The 20,933-nt window shown below is 35.6% G+C and overlaps 1 protein-coding gene across 2 annotated transcripts in view; it reads right to left on the minus strand.

Moving 5' to 3' along the window:
* TP63 (tumor protein p63) overlaps nt 1-20,933 on the minus strand; it is a 264,007-nt gene that overhangs the window by 99,001 nt on the left and 144,073 nt on the right. For both annotated transcript variants that reach the window (XM_079156028.1, XM_079156029.1), the window contains one exon: nt 19,029-19,283. In XM_079156028.1, coding sequence (XP_079012154.1) covers nt 19,029-19,283 — 255 coding nt within the window. The remainder of the gene's footprint in view (nt 1-19,028; nt 19,284-20,933) is intronic.

The following is a 20,933-nucleotide window of genomic DNA, read 5'->3' on the forward strand; positions in this document are numbered from 1 at the left end:
TTAGATGCCTTCATTCTCTTTACCTGATGTAGTAAAACATTTTTTAAGTTCTTTTAATGCTACACTCATAAGGACTTTTTCAATTTCCTGGCTGAATTTAAATCTTAGTCTACATGAAGGTTTATAAAGCAGTAAATAATTTCTAACCTTCAGCACAAAAGATTGTATACTGTCGGTCCCCCTCATCAGACTATGAGCCTACTGAAGGGGAGGAGTGGATTTCTGTTTATATCACACTTAGCATCGTAAAGCTCAATGAATATAAGGTTTAATTAGAACAGTTTAATTTGTACAAGGAAGAACTAGAAAGTTAAATAGTACATTCTTTCCCAAAGTTTGTTATGGACAGATACTTCAGAGATGCCTTCCTTTAAGAAGCTAAGCATGGATCTAATTAAAATAGAAGAGAGAAAAATGATGCTTTCTATCCATTCCATGCTCAGTAATCCTCAAACTCAATAATTATTTTGTCAAAAGAGAAACTTGTCAGCAGGATAAACCTGTAATTGTCAAAAAGAGGTTGGGGTTTTTAGAGCATGTGTGAAAGAATCAGAATTGTGGGGACTTTCCAAGCTGCTGCAGAACAAAATCAATTAGATCCTCTTTAATGTCAGCTACCATTAAGTTAAAGGATGATCAGCAGAGCACACTGAGTAACGTTTTGAAGCTCTGATCTTCCCTGAGCTAAGTGATTTACTTTGCCTCTTACCTCACATGAGTGACAAAAATAAGCATTTGTGGGAAGCTACTGAAGGCAACTAAATTAATTCACCAAATCAATTTTTTCTGTAGTCCAAAGCTAAATTCCAAAACAAGATATAGTACCATGTTCATTTTTAGGATCACTGGCTAGGAAAGAAAAATGAGTTTGGTCCTCAGTCCTCACAGCTGTACTCAAGTTACAGCGTTTTATTTGTGTGAACGTTCAAGGAAAAGTAAAATAGTGGACAGGGTTTAGATTCTCTCTCTCTGAAGTTTTTATGAGTTGAATGCTCTTCAAAACACTTTACATATATTAAGCTCACTTAATTCTCATAAAAATTATGATTTAAGGGCTATTTTTATCATCCTTTCAGAGACACAGAGATGTAGGCTGATACCAAGTGGTGAAGTCAAGAAGAGAATCCACACACAGACTGTGCTGTTTGATTAGATAGCATCTTTCATATCCCCCCAATCCTGTCCATAGCAGCCTAGCAGCTCATTTCCAGAGAGCTCACGCTATGATTATAATAGTAACAATATTTTTACTTATATTTTTACTACTTCCATGGATTTAGATAATGCTTTGTTTTTAAAGGGTTCTAAAACAGCCCTGAAGTAAATAAATGCAGAAATATACAGAGACACACATTTCTCACATTGATTTCAATATGCATTTTTTTAAACTAAGATTACAAAATAATGTGATATTTAGAAGTAAAAAAAAAAGAGAAAAATTCAAATTAGAAATAAAAGCTAACTGTAAACCTACCACTCAGAATTATTGTGCAAAAGTTTCCATTGGCATCCTTCTATGTTTATGTATGAAACACATTAAGATCACTGCAATATAATTTTTTGTTAGTTTTCACAGTATTATGGCCACTTCCTTTTAAAAATATTCATGCAACTAAAGGTACTGGTTCAAATATTGGGGACTTCAATCACTAGATGGGTTCAATCCCAAGGTATTAAAAAAAAAACCAAAATACATTGAAGGAGGATAGCTATTATAGTACTGAGGATAATATTTTTCCAACTTTATAAATGAAAAGTCTTGTTTTATATTAACTCCTGATTGCTAGTGAGAATAACTGTGTTTCAATATATTCATTAGTTCTTTGCATGTCTTCAATAACTATCTATTAATATCCTTTGCCTTCCCCCCAACCTCTGTCCGCATTGGATTAGTACTGTCTTTCTTATTAAAAAATATTAGAGACTGAAAAGTTTGTCAAAACCTTCTAGGTTATTTTCTTTTTATTATAAATACAAATATGCACTCTGATTATTACATAAAAATGACTTTTTTAGGATTTAACACATGTATTATTGTATATAGCATAAGTATATTATTTCCAGCAGAAAAACATAAGAGTATGTGGAATATAGTACAGTCATATGTTCCAGAACCTGTAGGTACCACTATTAAAGTTTGATATATTCTCTGCCAGAGATGCATATATTATATACAATTATATATCTTTATAAACTGAATATATACTATTAATATTAAAGATATATTTTGTTAAATGTACATATATGTATTCATATACACAAATGTTTATTATTTATTTGTATATGTTCATGATACAACCTACTTTTAAAAAATTAACCTGCTAATATGAGTACCTTCTAGGTCACTAACCATATTTTCAAAAAACCAACATTAATGATTTTAAATTGCTACATAGTCTTATTGAATTAGCTATTTCCCATTAATTTGTCATTCAGTTTGCTTTCAGTTTTCTTAATACTCTAAAGGTAAAATAAAAAAGTACCATCTTACTAATTAATATTAATTATTCAATAAAGAGATAACTTCCAAAGTCTGATAGATAACATTACATTGATTTCCAGGACATTATATCAGTTTATGTTTAGATCAACAATCTATGCTGTTCATTACCTTACTACAATAGCACTAGTACATAGTATTATTTTAAAATAAGACTGATATTTTAGTAATAAAACTCATGAAAAAATTTACCTTCTGCCTATTGATGTTACATTTGTCATTTAAATAAACATCATCATCTCTACTTCTCCCATTGATTGATCAACTTTGGAAAAAGTAAGTCTTTAAAATCAAAACCCATTTATTATTTTAATACTGGTGTGTTTATTTTGCTTTTGTGAACCTTCATCTTGAAAATCAAAATATCACTCCCATATTATAATATTAAACTTTCCTAACCAACCCTTTTAGTAGTTATATATGACAGATTCCAAATAAATTTCAGTATACTTTGTTATTTTATTTATTCAAGTCTTTAATTACAAACTTGGCTATGAAACACCTTCCACAAATTATTTGTTAAACATTAGATTGTTTTGTGCTTAATGACTAATTCTCCACTGTATTTCTGTCGTTGGCCTTCCTACTTACTGCCACATTCTCTTGAAAGCTGCTCTATGGCGAGTGGTCATAGGGATGCCACAGTTCACTGCTAGCAAAGAATAGTGAAAAGCTCTGGAGTTGACAGTAGAACCCTAGGATCCAGGTCTCATTTACATAATTTTCAGTTCTTCCTTTTTGTTAAATGGACAACAAATATTTGTTCAAGCTAATTATATAACATATCATCTTTCCTTCTAGTTCCATACTGAGATGTTGCCCAATGCAATTCCCAGATTTTAATTATCTATTATACTACCTAAAACCACAGAAGAGGCAAACCCTTCTTGTCCTGTATAGATGGTACCATGAAAGGTCATTTGCCTTAAGAGTCATGGACTTAGGTTTAAGGTCTTGCTCTTAAATTGATAAATTGAAAGCACAGTACTGCAATGTTTTTGTCCATTGCCTCAGTTTTTCAATCTGTTAATTAGACTTAGTGGTGTTGTATATTTGGCATCCTATACAACTGTGATTCCAGTTTCTTGGACTTTTTCCTTGTCTATTTAACCCATGATCTGAATTTCATTATTGATGAAGATGACAACTTCCCTATTAGCTGATACCAGGACATCTGTCCCTTCTAAAGAGGGATAGATGTAATTTCCCTTCCTAAAGAGCCTGTGAAGCAGTTGATTCTGGGACCATCTTGATTTCTATCAAGTTTTTAGCCCTGACAACTTTAGGCTTCACTTGCAGTTCCTCAGAGAGTTCCAACATCCTTCTCCAGCTTCAGCTTCTGCTGGGCTACACCTTTCTTGTAGGCTATGTGTCTATGGGCAGCCACAGTTCAGCTCCCTAAAATAAGAGAAGTCACAGCCTTGTGACTTTGAGGATGCTTGAATAATCACATATGTGAATTTCCCATCTGGCATGCATAACACCTTTGCATTGTGGATTATAAGTGTCAAATTAATCCACTCTGAGACCTCTATTTCCACTTATGCACTCTGCTGTACTGTTCAGAACTGTACAACCTCTAGATACTAAATATCATTTTAAAATGATGTGCAAAGTGACTTGACTATTTTTTTCAAGTTATGCTTTACTCACTCACTAACTAACCCTCTGTCCTTGACATTGCTACCTAGCCTGTCTGTTTCCTAGCTCACTGTAAACATAACAAGGATTGGCTAAATCCCCTGTGATTTCTAGAGTCCTTATTGAGACTGACACTGTCAGTCTCTACACACTTCTGAGGGACACGACTTCCTTACTATGAGAATGCTTTCATAATGACTGTTGTAGCAGAAAACAACCTTTTGCCAGAAAATACACATGAAACAAAAAGATAGACAAAAAGAAGATAATCAAAATGATCAAAAAGAGAAAGACTGAAATCTTAGCTGGATCCAGGATAACTGACATCCCTACTACTCCAACAGAGGGATTGAGGTAAACTAGGCAGGACAAAACATGGTGTTTTTTACAATAGGGGAGAAAGTGTGCACTGGCTACTCTCCCAGGCACAAATATCACCAGACTGGTGTAATCTTCTGTTTGGGACAACAGATCATGGGAGGAAAAGCACCTGTCTCTAATAACCACTTCCACTCACTGTAAGTGTAGGTTAAAGGAAAACTTGGTCCAAAGATATAAAACTAAGTGACTTATCAATATCCTTTTTGTCTAAGGGACTCCAAGTGCAGAAGACAGTGAAATTTATGTAAAATTATAAAAAGGGGTGAATAATGTAAGCTTTGGAACTTACCACTGGACATTGTTTTCCCAAATGGTAAAGCAAATTCAACTTCAAGCATATATGAAAATGTTTCTGTAAGAATTCTGTGATTGATTCAAGCTTTAAAATATTCTATATTTCTCCCCAGAATAGTCTTAATTGAGTACTTCTATTGGAAAAGCCACATTAATGGGCAAAGAGGATGCAAAGATTTGGAGATGTATAATAGCATTAGGATGTGTATTGTGTATTAGGGCTTACAGAGCACACTTATCTTATATTTCACAATTTTGCAGCTTTGTATATACTAGTTCCTCTATTTTCTCCAACAGGCAAATTCAAGTGCATTCTTCAACACCCACATAACATATTATATCCTTTACTCAACACTTAGTGATTGCCTGCTATGTACTTAGCATTGTGCTCAGTTCTATCTTTTGTCTTTTTTCCCCCAACTCCTTGGTTATTTCTTGTCTTCTCTAGGCAACCAGTTGCTCTCTCCTCTAAATTTTCACCCAGTTCTTGGGATGCCTATATCATAGATCTCATCTCATTACTTTTAAACCATGTTTTCATGAGTTCCACATAAAATAGGAACTTGAGGGCAAAGGTAATGCCCAGTTTGGTTCTATTATTCCTGCAGCGTGGAAACTCTTCTGGTTTGATCCATACTGTAAGTCTGTGAAGCACACATGTCCTCATTACCTCAGTTCCCAAATAAGGAAATCAGGGTTCAGGGGGGTGAATATTATAATGACATTCACATAAATTATGCTTAAGGCTGGAACTTAGAACCCAGGTCTGCTGATTCTAAGCCACGTGCTTTCTGTGCACAAAAGTTGCTTGCCACAGAAGAGATTACTGTCTCATGCGTGCTCCAACAGTGAGTAGGAACTGAGTCTCAGAGTAAATCAATTTTTGGGTTTGCATGCTCTGCAAGGGGAAATGAAAGGCTTTGTTGCCACAAATGACTCCTACAGATAGTCTTTTTCCTTTAGCAACCTTTTTTCCTAAATGTTGGTCCCCTGAGTTTCCTACTGTTACAAAGACAATAACAGTTTAACTCCAGCTTCCCAATCCTGATTCACAACTCGATTAAAAAGTGGTGCAACCAAGTAGGTGTGTCTCTGTGACCCAAGTGGTTAAGCAAGATATTCTGGCCCATAGAAGCCGCTGGTTTGATTTTGTAAGAAAACATTATCTGCATTGATCAAACTGGACAACTCTGTCAGCAGAGATTTTAAAACATCATAAGAAAAGTGAAGCATATGAAAAATAGGTGATTTCCAGCAAAGATTGAAATTTACTGTAGGATTAATATATATGTCATTTGAAAGTAAAGGAAAATGAGGTAGAGAAGGCAATTCCGTGCCTAAGTTTTTGCTTAGCAAGTGTGAGACCAGGAATTTGATCCCCTTGCACCAAAGGGGGTAAAAAAAAAAGTACGGCAAAACTAAAGATTATATCTTCATATCCTCCTAATAGACAGTGAGATTAAATCATTTATTCAAAAGGAATCTATTATAGTGTGTTACAATTACAGAAAAAAACAAGTTGCCAAAGCAAGGCTTCCTTATATATAATCATATATATATATATATATATATATATATATAAAGATAGGTGTGCACTCACACACAAACAAATAGGAGCTAGTTGGCAGTTGGAGCTAACTAAGGGCTGGGCACATAGATCAGGGGCAGACCTCTTGCCTAGCATGCGCAGGGCTCCGGGTTTGATACTTTGCACCACCAAACAACAACAAAACAAAACAACAACAACAACAAAAACCCTTGAGGAATTATTTGTAATTCACTTGTTAAGCAGATAAAATGACAATATTGCTCTCATCTTAATTCAAAACTTATATTCTCTTCTCTACTTAATCCCATTTTATTCACTGGGCTTTGCAATTAAGACAGATGCTCCATGGGTTAAGGATTTGAAGCTACACTGTCAAAGGGCTAAGTGACAGGAGCATAAATGGTATGGCCTGAGGTTGCCAGATTATGACCAAACTAGGACACTAGGGCTTCATTCTTAGCATCTCTTTAAAAGACAGATTCAGCTTCTTCTCTCCTTACTCACTCCCCAAAATGTCATTTTGAGAATTTTTATTTAGCAACCATGATGAGTTCTTAGTCATGGTCAATAGCTAGAAGATGATTTTTGTAAACTAAAATTTCTGTGCTCTCCTCAAATATTTCTTGGTCATGGTCACTAGCTAGACAGAAAAATCAAAGTTAAGGTTAATGTAAATAGTAGCTGGATAAAATTAGCTGGTCTGATTTGATTCTGATATCAAACCATAGATGAGAGATATTATGACTGGAAAGTGTATTACAGATCACCAATTAGAGATTTCATTTCTCAGAATACACTTGTGCACATACATGTTTCCTTTCATCAATAACTGTATATTGTATGTAGTCCTGCACTAAGACCTATACAGCTAATGCAGGAGGTAAATACACATACAGGGAAGGTGAAGAAATCCAAGGACAGGTACAGAATTTATATCTATAGTTATAAAGTTATAGGTAGAGTTATCTATAGATACAGATTTTATGTTTATGAAATTTTTAAAAATATGTGAAATAGTGACCAAAATAAACCTTAAGTATTAAGTTATAAATTATAGTTCTTTGGGCAAACAGAGGAAGAATTAATTCCCCTTGGAGAGATAAGGAGTTAAATCTTTAAGACTGAGAGAATGATTTGGAAGGAAGAGGAAGGGAAAGAGCACTTTCCTAAATTAAAGCAACAGCACAGCAAAGACAGACATAAAACTGTGTATTGAGAACAAGAAGGTAGAATCAGGTGAGCACGGGGATACTGGGAGATGGAAGATAGGGTAGGAAAGACTTATGTTAGAATAAGATCGAATTTTCTGTATCTTCTGCAAGGTAACCTCAGGCTTCCAGAAGACTTTATGACTTAATTTTCCTGAATATAAAGTAAGGACTAGATTGACTCTTATTTCCTATAGTTAAGTTTCTAACACCTGGGGTTAGAAATGCAAAATCTTCATGTGAACTAAAAGAAGCTTAAAAAGACCCTAGAAATTTGGGAACTGTCTTCTGCTATTGTTATCTTCAAAGATCAACATCAACTCCTCTTTGCCCTCTCATCTTCCCCCAAAGAAGTGTGCCAAGCCCACCCAACTGTCACAACAGTGTTTGCCCTCTGACCTTTGGCAAACAATTACTCGGGATGCCTTTCTTACACTGCTGGATGCTATACTCTTGTTTCCTTAAAGACTGACCTGCAGGACTAATTAGAGAGGTAAACTCTGCCTATCTGGGACTAACATTTACATTTAGACCTGTAAAGCAAAACCAGGCCTCCTAATAGATCTCTGCCTTGGAGGATTCTAACTCAGTAGAGGCTAACCTATGTTCTTGGAATAAATTCAGATATTCAAATGCAAGGATCCATTTCTTCATTACTCTTCTGCAGGGCTATGAGTCTTTAGTATTAGTTTTCAATTAAACATTCACTCGTAAATTCTTTTTCCACTATTTCCTAGAACTAGACAGGGACACATCTATGATAGTTCCACTTTCTCTTCTTATACTCTACCAATAAGTGCAGGGAAGGCAGGAAGGGCTCTGACACCATCTCTGGAGGGAAATGTACAATTCCAAATATAAAAAATGAGAAAGAACATTTCATAGTGATAAAAATATGAGCAGCAATGCTAAGCACTGGTAAACAGTAGAACTAAGAGATTATTTCAGAGTTTTAAATCCTCAGATAAATGTTAACACCAATTTCCAGGTTTTTCCTCGAGGATTTTCCTAAATCCTTAAATTTTATTTAAGGATTTCAAAAATCTTATAACCAAACCTTTTCATTTTAGAAGCAAACAATATGAAACCCAAAGACGGAAAAAGGAATGTCTCAATGCTTTGTAACAATTTTATGCATGTCAAGTGGTTTTCCTTATCATCTCCTTAGTATTGCATGCCATATTTGAAAGAATTGCATGAAATTGCAAGAAATACATGGATTTCCATATGTGGCCTATGGCTGGTGTTCTAAGGACACTTCAACTGGTCATCACACACCCATTCAGATGCCTCAAGTTCTGTTTGAAAACCTGTTAAGTTTTCATGATGATAATAGGTTTCTAATAAGCACAGTCTAATAAAAGACAACCTCTGTTGCTCTCTGGTGAAAGTTTTTGTTTTTGTTTTTCCATTCTAAGTGTGGGCCATATAAAAGATAAGGGAAATATCTGAATCAAATGAAAGAGGGTAAGATGTGAGGAAAAAAAGATGACAAGATGCCTCAGTCAAAGGAGTGTAACAGAGCCCAAGCACATTGAAAGACACCTTATTAGAAAAACAGAAACAAAAAGTACCACCAAGCAAAAACATCAAATTAAGGGAAACAGGAAAGAAAATATATGGCACATTAGGTCCTAGATGGGTGTGTAGAAAGTAGTTTTCACCTTATACTGAAGGGATAGAACCTGAAATCTAGCAGGAAGAGCTAGAGTCTATGCTTGGGGTTAAGAAGGAAATGAGACTGATGGGAAGGATGATTTTGGAGTTGTAAAGACCTTATCAGAAGTGGACTCAGTCATGGCAAATGGAATCTTTATATGCAGTTTATAAGTTAATTTCCTCTCTGAAGGAAAGATAGGCACCCCAAATGGTCACTGAGTACCTAGGTCTTGAAGATATATTTGATAACAGTACTTACTAACATTTTGTACAGCACTTCATCTTAACAGATTTATTTGCTATAACTGATGCTATATTTGATAGCATATCTATCTTGGCTTGGAATAAAACAGGTCAGTCTGAAATTCTGGGTTCTGCCACATACTAGGTCTGCAGCCTTTAGGAAAAACCTGGAAATTGCTGTTTACATTTATCAAATGGGCATACCACCACCTCTACCACCTCACTTACAAGTAACCATGAGGGTTGTCAGATGAGAGATATACTGTTTTATAAATTATAAAGTGGAAGGGAAAAATAAAAATTAGAACTAGCAATGGTATACTGAGGTTGTCAAAGCAGAAAGGCCAGTGTTTTTTTATCCTCCAGATAAAGACACACCACACTTTCACATTTTGTTTGTTTGTTTTGTTTTTCCTTTGGATCTACTTGTGGTTTTTTTTCCCCTTCAAATATTCAGTGATTTCTTTTAATCCCATCAGGAGATAGACTAGATGAATGAGTGTCCTTTTACCTCCTAAGGGAACTAGAGGCGGGTAACTTCCATATTGTAATTATGGAGTTAAAGGCCAGACTGCTTGGGTGGTTAGATGGTGACCTTTTAGATCTCTCCTAAAGCAAAGATTTCTATGAGAAAAAGAAGAAAGAAAAAGCATAAAAACAAAAACACAACATAGTTAAAACAGAAAAAAAAAAAAAAACATAATGGAGAGGATGACTTAACAATATTTTTTAATGTCACTTAGTATTTATGTTTTATGGTTTAATGTCTAGAAAAGTCATTCTTGTCTCTGATAAATAAAGAGTCAAGTTACCTAAAACATGTGGCAGCCAGTATTGTTCTCTGTCTGAGGAACTGGCTCCTGAATTTTGAGTCATGGTCTGCTATAAGGAAACAATTTTGGCTTGGCAACTTACCCTCTTTTTCTAAATTAACATGATGTGTACAAAATTAATGGAAGGCATGCTCAAAGAGATCTCTAACAGGGTCCATCAACCTTATTAAACACAGATCCAGTTCACAATGGTTTCTTGAAGCCATAATGGCCTGAAGCTGTCTTTAAGATTTACTATCTAAGGACTTTGACCTAAAAGAAGATTTACAAGGGAAATTTTTGAGGAGTAAAATAAATGCAAGAATGAGGATTACTCTGAGGAACTGAGTCCCACACAATCAGAAGGGATTAAATAATACAGTAAATGCCTTACTTGGTAGAGTGGAAGTTTCTTTTTTCAGATGCAAACAGTGTAGGGGAAAGTGCATATAAAACATTGCATTAAGATCAAGATAACTTTTAGAGTGATTGCTTCACATCCTAGTGACTTAACTTCCCAGAGACGGGGGTGGGGGGGGGGGGGGGAGAAAAAGAAACAAAGAGAAAAATAACTCTTTACCAGGAATTATCTTTTGGAAATTTTCTCACTGTTTTATCAATCATAGAGGAGGACCACAGAGTAAAAGGAGAGATCCCCCATCCTCCCCTTACACATCCCCTTGATGTTTGAGGATACAGCTGCCTTCAGATGCTCAGATAAAAGACCCTGAGTGCAAAGTAGCAGTATTATCTACTTATTACCCCACTTATCTGCTTATTCCTTCCTTGAAGTCCTACTTCTGTCTGCAATATCAATCACTTCTCTGGCAGCTTGTCTTACTACAAAGGGAGGATTTGATCCCCTGCTGAGCCTTCTAGAAGTCAAAGACTTGTGCAAAACTAATTCATTACACCACCAAGGCTGTAGGTAGAGTCGCCCAGACAGAAATAGCACAATCTTACAGTCGATTCCTGAAAATGAGGCAGAAATTCAATCTGCTTTCTGGCCAAACACAACACAGTCTAGGCACTAAACTTGGCACTAAGTAGGCACCAAACATATCAGAAGAAAAGTCTTGATACCTTCTCCAAATAGTTAGGAGCCCCAGTTACACAAAATGACCATGTGAGGGCAACTGTAACTATACTGAAAAGTTCCGTAGTCTCAAGTTGGTATGTTTTGATTGATGAAATATAGTTAGTTTCCTGATATAATATTTAGGTACTTGATCTTTTAAAGGAAGCACACTATACTCAGACAACTTGGGTTCATAGCTGGCTCCTTCATACACTGGTTGTGTGATCTAGGGCTTATCACTTTAAGCCTCTCTATTTCAGTTTCCTTGTGGGTAAAGAAAAAAAAAAACTGGCCACTTGAGGATTTTTAAATCAGTTCCAGCACAGACCATCTAAATGAGTGAGTAGAACAGTAGGTTATGAAGAAAAACAAGTGGGCTTTCCATTAAATTTGAAATAAGTATGTATGTATGGAAAGATACACATGAATGTTTGAGCCAGGGACAAGAAACAAATTAGCAAAATGTCTGTATGAACTCCTAGACTCATTATAATGGTTTGTTTATTTAACTGTCTTCATTTAGTACTCTTACTACATCAAAGGAATGTGTCCAAACCCTCACAATTAGCCATGTAATAAAAGCACAATTTATCACTTTGTCATATTCAACAAACAAGGTTTCTGATATGCTATCAAATCCTACTGAGGATAATATTCATATTAAAACCATTAGGCTGGGCATAGACACACAAACCAGGGATTATACATAGAAAGTTCCAACACATTTTAAAAAGAAATGCATCAATCAAGAAATCTGCTGAATTTTGATCTGAATTGACCCATAATGAACCTTAACAGACATTGTCCAGACTTCTGCCACATGAGAGCCAGGGCCTCGCTCCCAGAAAACCAAGCAATCACCCAAACATACGCTGGTTCAGTCATTAGTTGTACTGCTACTACTAAATATGCGCAGCTATTCAACTAAGGAGGTCTACAAATGCTCTTGTAATATTACTGATGAGAAGGTAATCACCAGTAATTAAAGAAAGTGAAGCTATCTTCAAGGCTAGCCAGACAACTAATGCTAAAAATACCTTTCTCCCTCAATTTGCCTTTTTTTCTTTATAAATGTAGACTAATGTGACAAAATTGAAAAGCATGTTTTCTGTGAGATCCCAACCATTTAACTTGGAACTCTGGAATAAGAGCCATATTTTATTTGCTTAACATTAGTGTAAAATATGATAGATGCCTTTTACTTAGTCATACATACTAACCTGACATTAATGAAGTTAAGTGGCTTTTAATAACACTTAATTAAACCAAAAATCTAAAGAGTTAATGCCCTTGGAATAGTGTTGGACGTATATTGTATATTGTTGTGAAGATCAAGGGTAATAATAGATGTGAATAACTTAACTGTAGAAAGTTAGGCAAACATAGAATGTTTGTTTGTTTGGTTTTGATGAATAGGCATCATTTTAAAAATCCTTATTGCAATTAGCTTTGGTTGATTCAGTGGAAAATCTCCGACATATTACGACTTATACAGTGGAAGTGACTCATTAATTTCAAGAAAAAACTTGCAACATCAAACATTTTGTTCTAACAATCTGCAGGGATGACTTGGATCAGCCTTTTTAAATTTGCATAAACTCAGAGAAAAGTGTTCTTCAAAACAAAAAAAGAACAGCCTTCTAGGCACAATGCTTTTTGATAATTCCCCAAATGGCTCAACTTCTGCTGCTTGATTCTATTAAAAATTGCTTAATAGATGTCAAATAAGCATTTTAAATTAATATTTACACATTCCAGATGAACAGATAAGCAACAGATAGCATATGGGAGTGGCATAAAATCCAACAAGGATGGACAAGATGCACTGGAAGGATTGTCTAGTTTTCAAGACTTATGTCGAGATGATGTGGAGGGACTGAGGGTATAGCCTGATGGTAGAGCACACGCACACCACGTGCAAGTCTGTATGGGTTCAATCCCCAGCACCGAAAAAGAAAAAACAGAACACTCAGAATATACCACTTTCCTGAAGGAGTTAACAAATTTAAAGAGATGATCCTACTAACCCCACACCATTCAAGAAAACATTTGCTGAGCACTAATGGGTGCCAAGCTTTGTAATGTGTTTAATAAGAAAGAAAAGTATGATTTTTGCTTTCATGGAGCTGTAAGCCTGGGGAACAATCTGCTGGAATTTATGAATCAATCTGTGACTCATTATTGGAATATAATCAATGGTGACAAAATTTCATTCTTTAATATATGCCTTCAGTCACAGTCAGTGTATAAAATAAGTGATCAAATTGGGTAAGACAATTCTAATTCAGAAAAGTTTCTCATTAAAGTAAGGACACTTTTGTGTGTACCTAATAAGCTTCCCTGAAGGTCAGTGACAAGGAGAAAACTGAAGCAATGCAATTGCCCAAGCTGGACCCTTGCAAACATGTTTGAAATTCTAAAGGTATCCAGTCATTTAAAGTTTATTCATCTTTTGATGCATCTTTTCAGAGTGTTTAAACCATCTATAGTATATTTATTATAATGATAATCTTACTCGAAGATAATATTAATGCTCTATATTAGATAAATTATGAACAAATTATTGCTTGAAATGAATATCAACTGAAGAGAAGAATACCAAGTAAAGATAAAACAACTCCTCCATTTATTGAGCACATAATTTCTGATCCAAACAGATGGTGAAGCTGGCTTCTCTGGCATAAATCACAACAAAAATGTGTATAAATAATAAAATCTACAGTGCTATTATTATAGGAAATAAAATTTGACTTTCCTTTTGACGCCAAATAAATTTCTATTGTGTTATTCAGTTTGTTTATTAGATGGAATCAAAGTCTTAGAAGATAGCAGAATTTATTAATGTCCTTCATATTAAATATTTTTAAAATTATATATTTGCATCCAGTGAGGTGGTACATGCCTATAATCCCAGTGATCTGGGAGAGACTGAGACAGGAAAATCACAAGTTCAAATCCAGCCTCAGCCACTTAGTGAATGCCTAAACAACTTAATGAGACTCTGTCTCAAAATAAAAAAGTAAAAAAAAAAAACAAAAAACCAAAAAAAAAAACAAAACAAAAAAAAACGGACTGGAGATGTGGCTCAGCGGTTAAGATCCCCTGGGCTCAATCCCTGATACAAAAACAAAAAAAAAACTACATATTGCATAAATGCAATCAGGGAATAACAAATAGTGTTAAGTACTTCTTAAGGCAAGACATGATTCTTGGCATTTATATACATGGTCTGATTCAATACATCAGCCTGTGAAGGATGGAGAAGCAGCATAAAGAGATGAAATGATTTGCCTGATATTACACTACTAGTAAGTGGACAAGTCTTCTGCAGACACATTGACTTGCTTTTGAGATGACTTTCGAATGAAACAATGATTTCTTATAACAATGATTTTTTATCCATATGTTGATTTGTATCCATTACATGCATTAAAACCTGTATACAAAGTTTCACTATGACATCCATATGCCGCTGACAAACAATATGCTCTTGCCACAACCTAACATTAGGTCAAATTTATCCAATAATAAGTCAAACCTAGTGCACAGTGGGTGATATTACATCATGGGTAGTTTTAGTGCACATGCTAAGTTTTGGATGTTTTGGTCAGAATTGCTTATGATAAAGAAGGAAAAACAATTGTTTGATAACTGTGTTTGACTTTAAAATCATTTCTTACTCTTTGCCATTCAGGATTTAGGAGTAGTTTTCAATAATTATCCACAGATTGCAAATAAATTTTTAAAAAGCAATTTGCCAAGACTTACATTTGTGATTCAAGATATTTTAAAAGAGTACCTTTTGCTATTTCTCAATGATAGAAAATATTGCTACCAAAATAAAGGGGAATTGGAATTTGAGGCTTGTAAATCATTTTAACATCTATAAAAAATGCTCCTTAAATTGCGTTTGTTTAAAACCACCCACTCTGTTCAGTAACTGACCAAAGAAAAAGGATATCTGAAAGGAAAGGCAACTGTGGTTAGCTAGCTATTGTGATAATCTCTTTCTTTATTTCTCTTTCCTCTCTTTTCCACTCTCTCTCTTTCTCTCTCTCTTTTTTTTATTTTATTTTTTTTATTGAGATGGGGGTCTCACTCTATATTGCCAGACTGACTTCAAAATCCTGGGTTCCAGGAATCCTCTTGCTCTAACCTCTCACCACAGGTGCACACCATCACACATAGCAGTAATAAGCTCTTCATATTCATATCTCATTTAGTTTTCACAATAATTGTATTAATCCCATTTTAATAAAATAAAAAAAATTCTGAAGTTAGAAAGGGATAGTTGATAGTTACTCCTACATCTGGGGTACTTGAACACAGAGCCTAAAGTACTTAGCTTTTAAAGTAAATCTCTAACAGTACATTTGATTTTGCTTTATGTATTGGCATAGTATATGTAATTACATATTATGACTTATTCTATATAAAAAAAAAAACCTCATCTAGATTTGATATTAATTATGTGGATTATTTTATAACTGACAAAACTAAAACTAGAGAGGTTAATGATATGTGTCAGGTCACACAATTAAATGATACAGAATTTATGACCAGAATGTAGGTTCCAAAACATTTTTTTCATTTCTTTAAATTTATATATTTTTAAAATTTTTACAGACTGCATTTTGATTCATTATATACAAATGGGGTACATCTTCATTTCTATGGTTGTACGCAATGTAGATTCATACTATTTGTGTAATCATACAAGTACATAGGGTAATGATGTCTGTCTCATTCCAGTCCCAAAACTTTTAAAGCAACTCTTTCTCTATTACAACAATCTGCTCATAAGCATATGAATATCCTCTCTAGGTGTAATTCAGTCATGAGATGTTGGTTTGTTTCTATTGCCCAGCAACAATTAGTATACACAAGTGCACATAATTAGCCTGGATGCTAATGGTTTTCCAAATGTTAGCTACTATTTAGCTGAACTACTTCATAGATGAATGATACTGTTAGGGGAGGAGCTAGAAAGGAAAATCATACTTCATATTAATTCTGAGAATTTTTCCAAAAACTGAATCATTGAATAAAAGTCCAATTTCATCCTTTGCCATTCAGATATTAAGCAGAGAAAGCAAGAAATTCAACAATGAACTGTTCCTATTTGCCCTGTACAAATTGAGAGACTGACATCTTTTACTTTTTTCCTTCCCTGAATTCCAATCACAAACTATCCCTATTTAGTTAGAAACTATACATAACCAGAATAAGAAAATGTAATGAGTCATTACTACTCAGTTATTTTTTTTTGGTAGGACTGGATGAACAACTGGCTCAGAAAAGGAGAAGAAAATTTTGCTGACACCTCAGTTATTGCCTAAGATGCTATTATACACTGAAGATAAATTTTGAAGCATATACTTCATAATCATTAAATTTATCAGCACAGATTAAGAATGTTTTATATTTGCATGAAAATAAAACTTGTTATGTGGCAAGATTTTTGTCCAACTGCAATTCATATCTTTGCTTCACATTTTATAATTTGTTAATCTAAAGACACCAACAAAGACAACATATACTTAATATTTTCATAAAATCACCCTAGGCTGCAGGTAGAAGGATAGAAAGAGGTGTGTAAGAGGAGGAAAGATTACATCAAGAGAATTGAATCCTTGTTAACACCAAGAACAAATGCAACCAAGGAAAATAAGTTTTCTCTTTAAAAGGAATAAGGTAACAGATGTCCTAAATGATTTTGCTTTTGCTTTTGTTTTGTTCTTTCAAAGTAGTAGGTAGGTCTGGGCATTTTTTTTTTTTTTTTTAAGTCAAAGAAGAAATTTTGGTGTGCAACATTTACCACTTTTTTTTTTAAACATGATTTATGCTTTTAGGGAGGTTCATTTTCAGAACTCTGAATGAGGCGACAGTCTGAGAAAGACATTCCAATGAACTGGTTAGGCAAGAAGTTGTTTGGAAGGAACAGTGCCTGGGGCTTACCAGGTAGATGGAGGCAGCAGGTTGGGAGGAGGAGTGGGAGAGCAACAGAAGGAGTTGGTTACTTCTCCTTTCACTAGTCCCAGATAGTATTCAAGGTTGTGACTAATCTTCACTGGGATAATCCTTTGCCACCCACCCTGCCTCCACAAAAGGTACTGATGAGGAAGTGCTCATTTTCTCAGATATAAAACTGTTGCTTTTGTATTTAAGTTTTTGCAATACTCTTCCCACTCCCACCCCAAGAATAGGAAGAAAAGAACGACATAGTCACCAACTCTTTAGATTCCATGCTACAAAAGTCTTACTTAGAAGAGATTCTGTTTTACAATATTTCATACAGGTTACACTGGTTGACATGTCCATTTTTATTTTTGTTTCTTTTTGGATTGAGAATGGAACTCAGGGGTGTTTACCATCCCCGACCCTTTTAATTTTATAATTTGACACAAAGGTCTTGCTAGGTTACTTAGGATCTCACTAAATTGTGGAGGTTGAACTGGAGCTTGTGACCCTCTTGCCTCAGCCTCCTGAGTGTTGGGATTATGTTATTAATGATCCTGAAAATGCGTTTGGAATGGTCATCCTAGTCCCTCAGAAAATCTTACTTAGATCAATCAATCATCTATGTGAGGCCTGTAACCCTCAAGTTACTCACCTGCAGTATCCATCTCCAGGATTATGAACACAAAAGAGTCTAAAGATTATCACACAATTGATTAGCAACATGTGGAGGAAAGACTGAGCTTTCAGCTACTATTTATACTTTATGGTTGAAATATGAGTCATGCCAGAACTACTTTTCACACCATGAAAGGAAAGCACTAAAATAAAATTAATTTTAGGACAATTTTGTGACAGACATCCTGATGTAAAATAGTGGAAAAGGAAAGAATACAATCCAGTGGAGAAGGAAGACATTGGAAATCCATCCAGCTACATAAAAGACTAACTTTCAGGAATCCATCAAACTTAATTTCTTGTTCTTCAGCTTTCTTCACTAGCTCAACAGGAGTTATAAAACTGTCCAACCAACTTCACAAGGATGTGAGATCAAAATGAGGGAATAGATGTGAAATTGTGCTGGAATGTCATCAACATTGTGAGTACTGATAATTTTAAAAAAGCTTGGTACCACTGGATTCAAGTCTATGGTGAACTAGACACTGTATGTAGGATAAAAATGAAAATATTCCCAAAGATTCATATTTTCCAAAGAGAAAAAGAACTGTGAAAATAATTCTAAAGCTATTTTTCAATAAGATGATGATACTTGGAAGCATTTTTATAATCCATGCAAACGTTAAATTGTTTGATAAACATGCATGCCACTTTGGTCTTGGGCATTCTTTGATCAGCCTGTTAAAACCAGCTTTGTAGGTTTCTCCCTTATATTTGGGGCATTATTTGTGTTAGAATGTATTATAAACTAAAATAGAATAAACATTTTTTTTTAATGTTGAAAAATGTCACGTATTCTCAGAAAAGTTATATATAGAAAGGTTTTCTTTCTTTTTCTTTCAACATTTTACATCAGTATCCATTTGGACTAACTCAGGGTGCTGATGTGCAGCTGCGGAGGTAGGTTTATTGGGCGGGGTGGTAAATGGAACAGGAAACCTCTCAACTTGAAATTGGGAGAAACCCCTGCGGGTGAAGACCTTGTACTGGGCAAGGCGAGATGGCAATGTGCGCCTGGGGCTCTTACCGTCCAGGTGGCCGACTTGGCGGTGCTCGACTGCTGGAAGGACACATCGAAGCTGTGCGGTCCTGGGTAGTCGGTGTTGGAGGGGATGGCGGGCGACGGCGACAGGGCGTCGAAGGTGGAGCTAGGCTGCGCATAGGGCGAGGGCGCCGTCACGCTGTTCTGCGCGTGGTCTGTGTTGTAGGGGCTGGTGGACGAGGAGCCGTTCTGAATCTGCTGGTCCATGCTGTTCAGGAGCCCCAGATTCGTGTACTGTGGCTGCAAGGACACCCAGAAACCCTGACATCAGCCATCTAAGCCACAGATCACTGCTCTAAACAGGAGTCATTTGATGCGTGTATTCTACAGAAGTCCCCCTCAGGTATAGAAGGATTCACATGCAAGGTAAACCGGGCAATCTGTGTTACACAGAAACACTAAGAGGAGTTGGAGGCATGTGTTTGCAATGACCTTCACAGTTCCCAGGGCTCTTATGGCGCCTTTGGGTGTCCTCAAGGGTGTTGAAAATAGAATATACGCCTATCCACAGAGTAGGCAAAAAGGGCCCCTGCTCAGAAGCTGCTTAGGAATTCTTCAAAACAAAGAAGTACTATACAGCTGTTACTCTGTTTTTTTGTCCCCCTGGCCCCAGGGAGGAGGGATATAGTATTCAGAATGAGAAAGACCACTTGGTACATTTAAGAGGTTTAAGCATCATATTGTTATATATATATGGGCAAAATGAGACGATCTTCAAGTTTCTTCTTACTCTTGTATTTCCAAATGCTATCCCAGAGTACCAATAATGCTCCTCCTGATCCCAAACCAGAAACTTGTGTCACAAAGACTAGAGGGGAAAGGGTAGGTAGCAGGATGAGGGAAAACTTATATAAATATTTTTAGTTAGTTAACTTATTAACTATTAGATAGGAGGCTCTAGCTATGTTGCCCAGACTGGCCTGGAACTACTGGGCTAAGGGGATCCTCCTGCCTCAGCCTCCCCAGTATCTGGGACTAAAGGTCTGCACCCCTATGCCCAGCTTCAACTATATATTTTAAAGTAACATGCTATTTAAAAATTTTTAAAAATTTGCTTTGCAGCACTTTTTTTTTTTTTTTTTTTTTTTTTTTTTTTTTTTTTACTAGAGTAGAACATGTACAAAGAAATTGGGAAAGAAAGATTGGGAAAGAAATCACAATGTAATCATGAATAAAATCTTCTGCTCCATATGGTTCAGAAGTACATCAGCTCAAGTCACTCCATCTTCCATCTTCTTTCATGTCTTCTATGTGAATGGGCTTGAGCACAGAGTCAAGTACTCAGTAAGATGTTTATGAAAAGAGCACATTAATTTCTTCCCATTTACTTGCAAAACAACTTCACTATATGACTATCAGAGGGGGGGGGGTGAGAAGCATCGGTTAATAAGTAGAGTAGAAATTTAGAGACGAAACCTGCTTGGTTCTGAGTCCAGGGCTCTATCACATCAGGCTACCACACCCAGAGCCTGATCAGCTGAGTCAGGGTCCTAAGCCTAGTTTAATTGAGCGTGTTTCCAGAAGGAGCAACAGTTTTCCCTTTGTAAAACCTTCTGACACATGGGAATCTCATATTTCCTTCAGGTTATTGAAATAGGGGGAGATCAAAAGCAATAAGAAGGCAGCCCTGTTGGCACATTTTGCTAAAGAGGTGAGGAGGCTGGCTCTTCAATTGAAATATCTCTTCAAGCTTAGGAAAACCATGAGCAAACTTACTAAGAAACAGGGACTTGGAATATTTTTAAAATTTTAAACTTTAAGTATAATAAATTATTTTATTCAACTTTAATTCTTAAAGGAGGAGAAACGAACTCAGTCATTCCAGTCAGTCCAGAGAGCATCTGTCTAAATGTTAATAGTTGCACGCCCATTCCATGACATTCATGCATT

The sequence above is a fragment of the Sciurus vulgaris genome (genome assembly GCF_902686455.1).
Source record: "Sciurus vulgaris genome assembly, chromosome: 10".
Taxonomy (NCBI): Eukaryota; Metazoa; Chordata; class Mammalia; order Rodentia; family Sciuridae; genus Sciurus; species Sciurus vulgaris.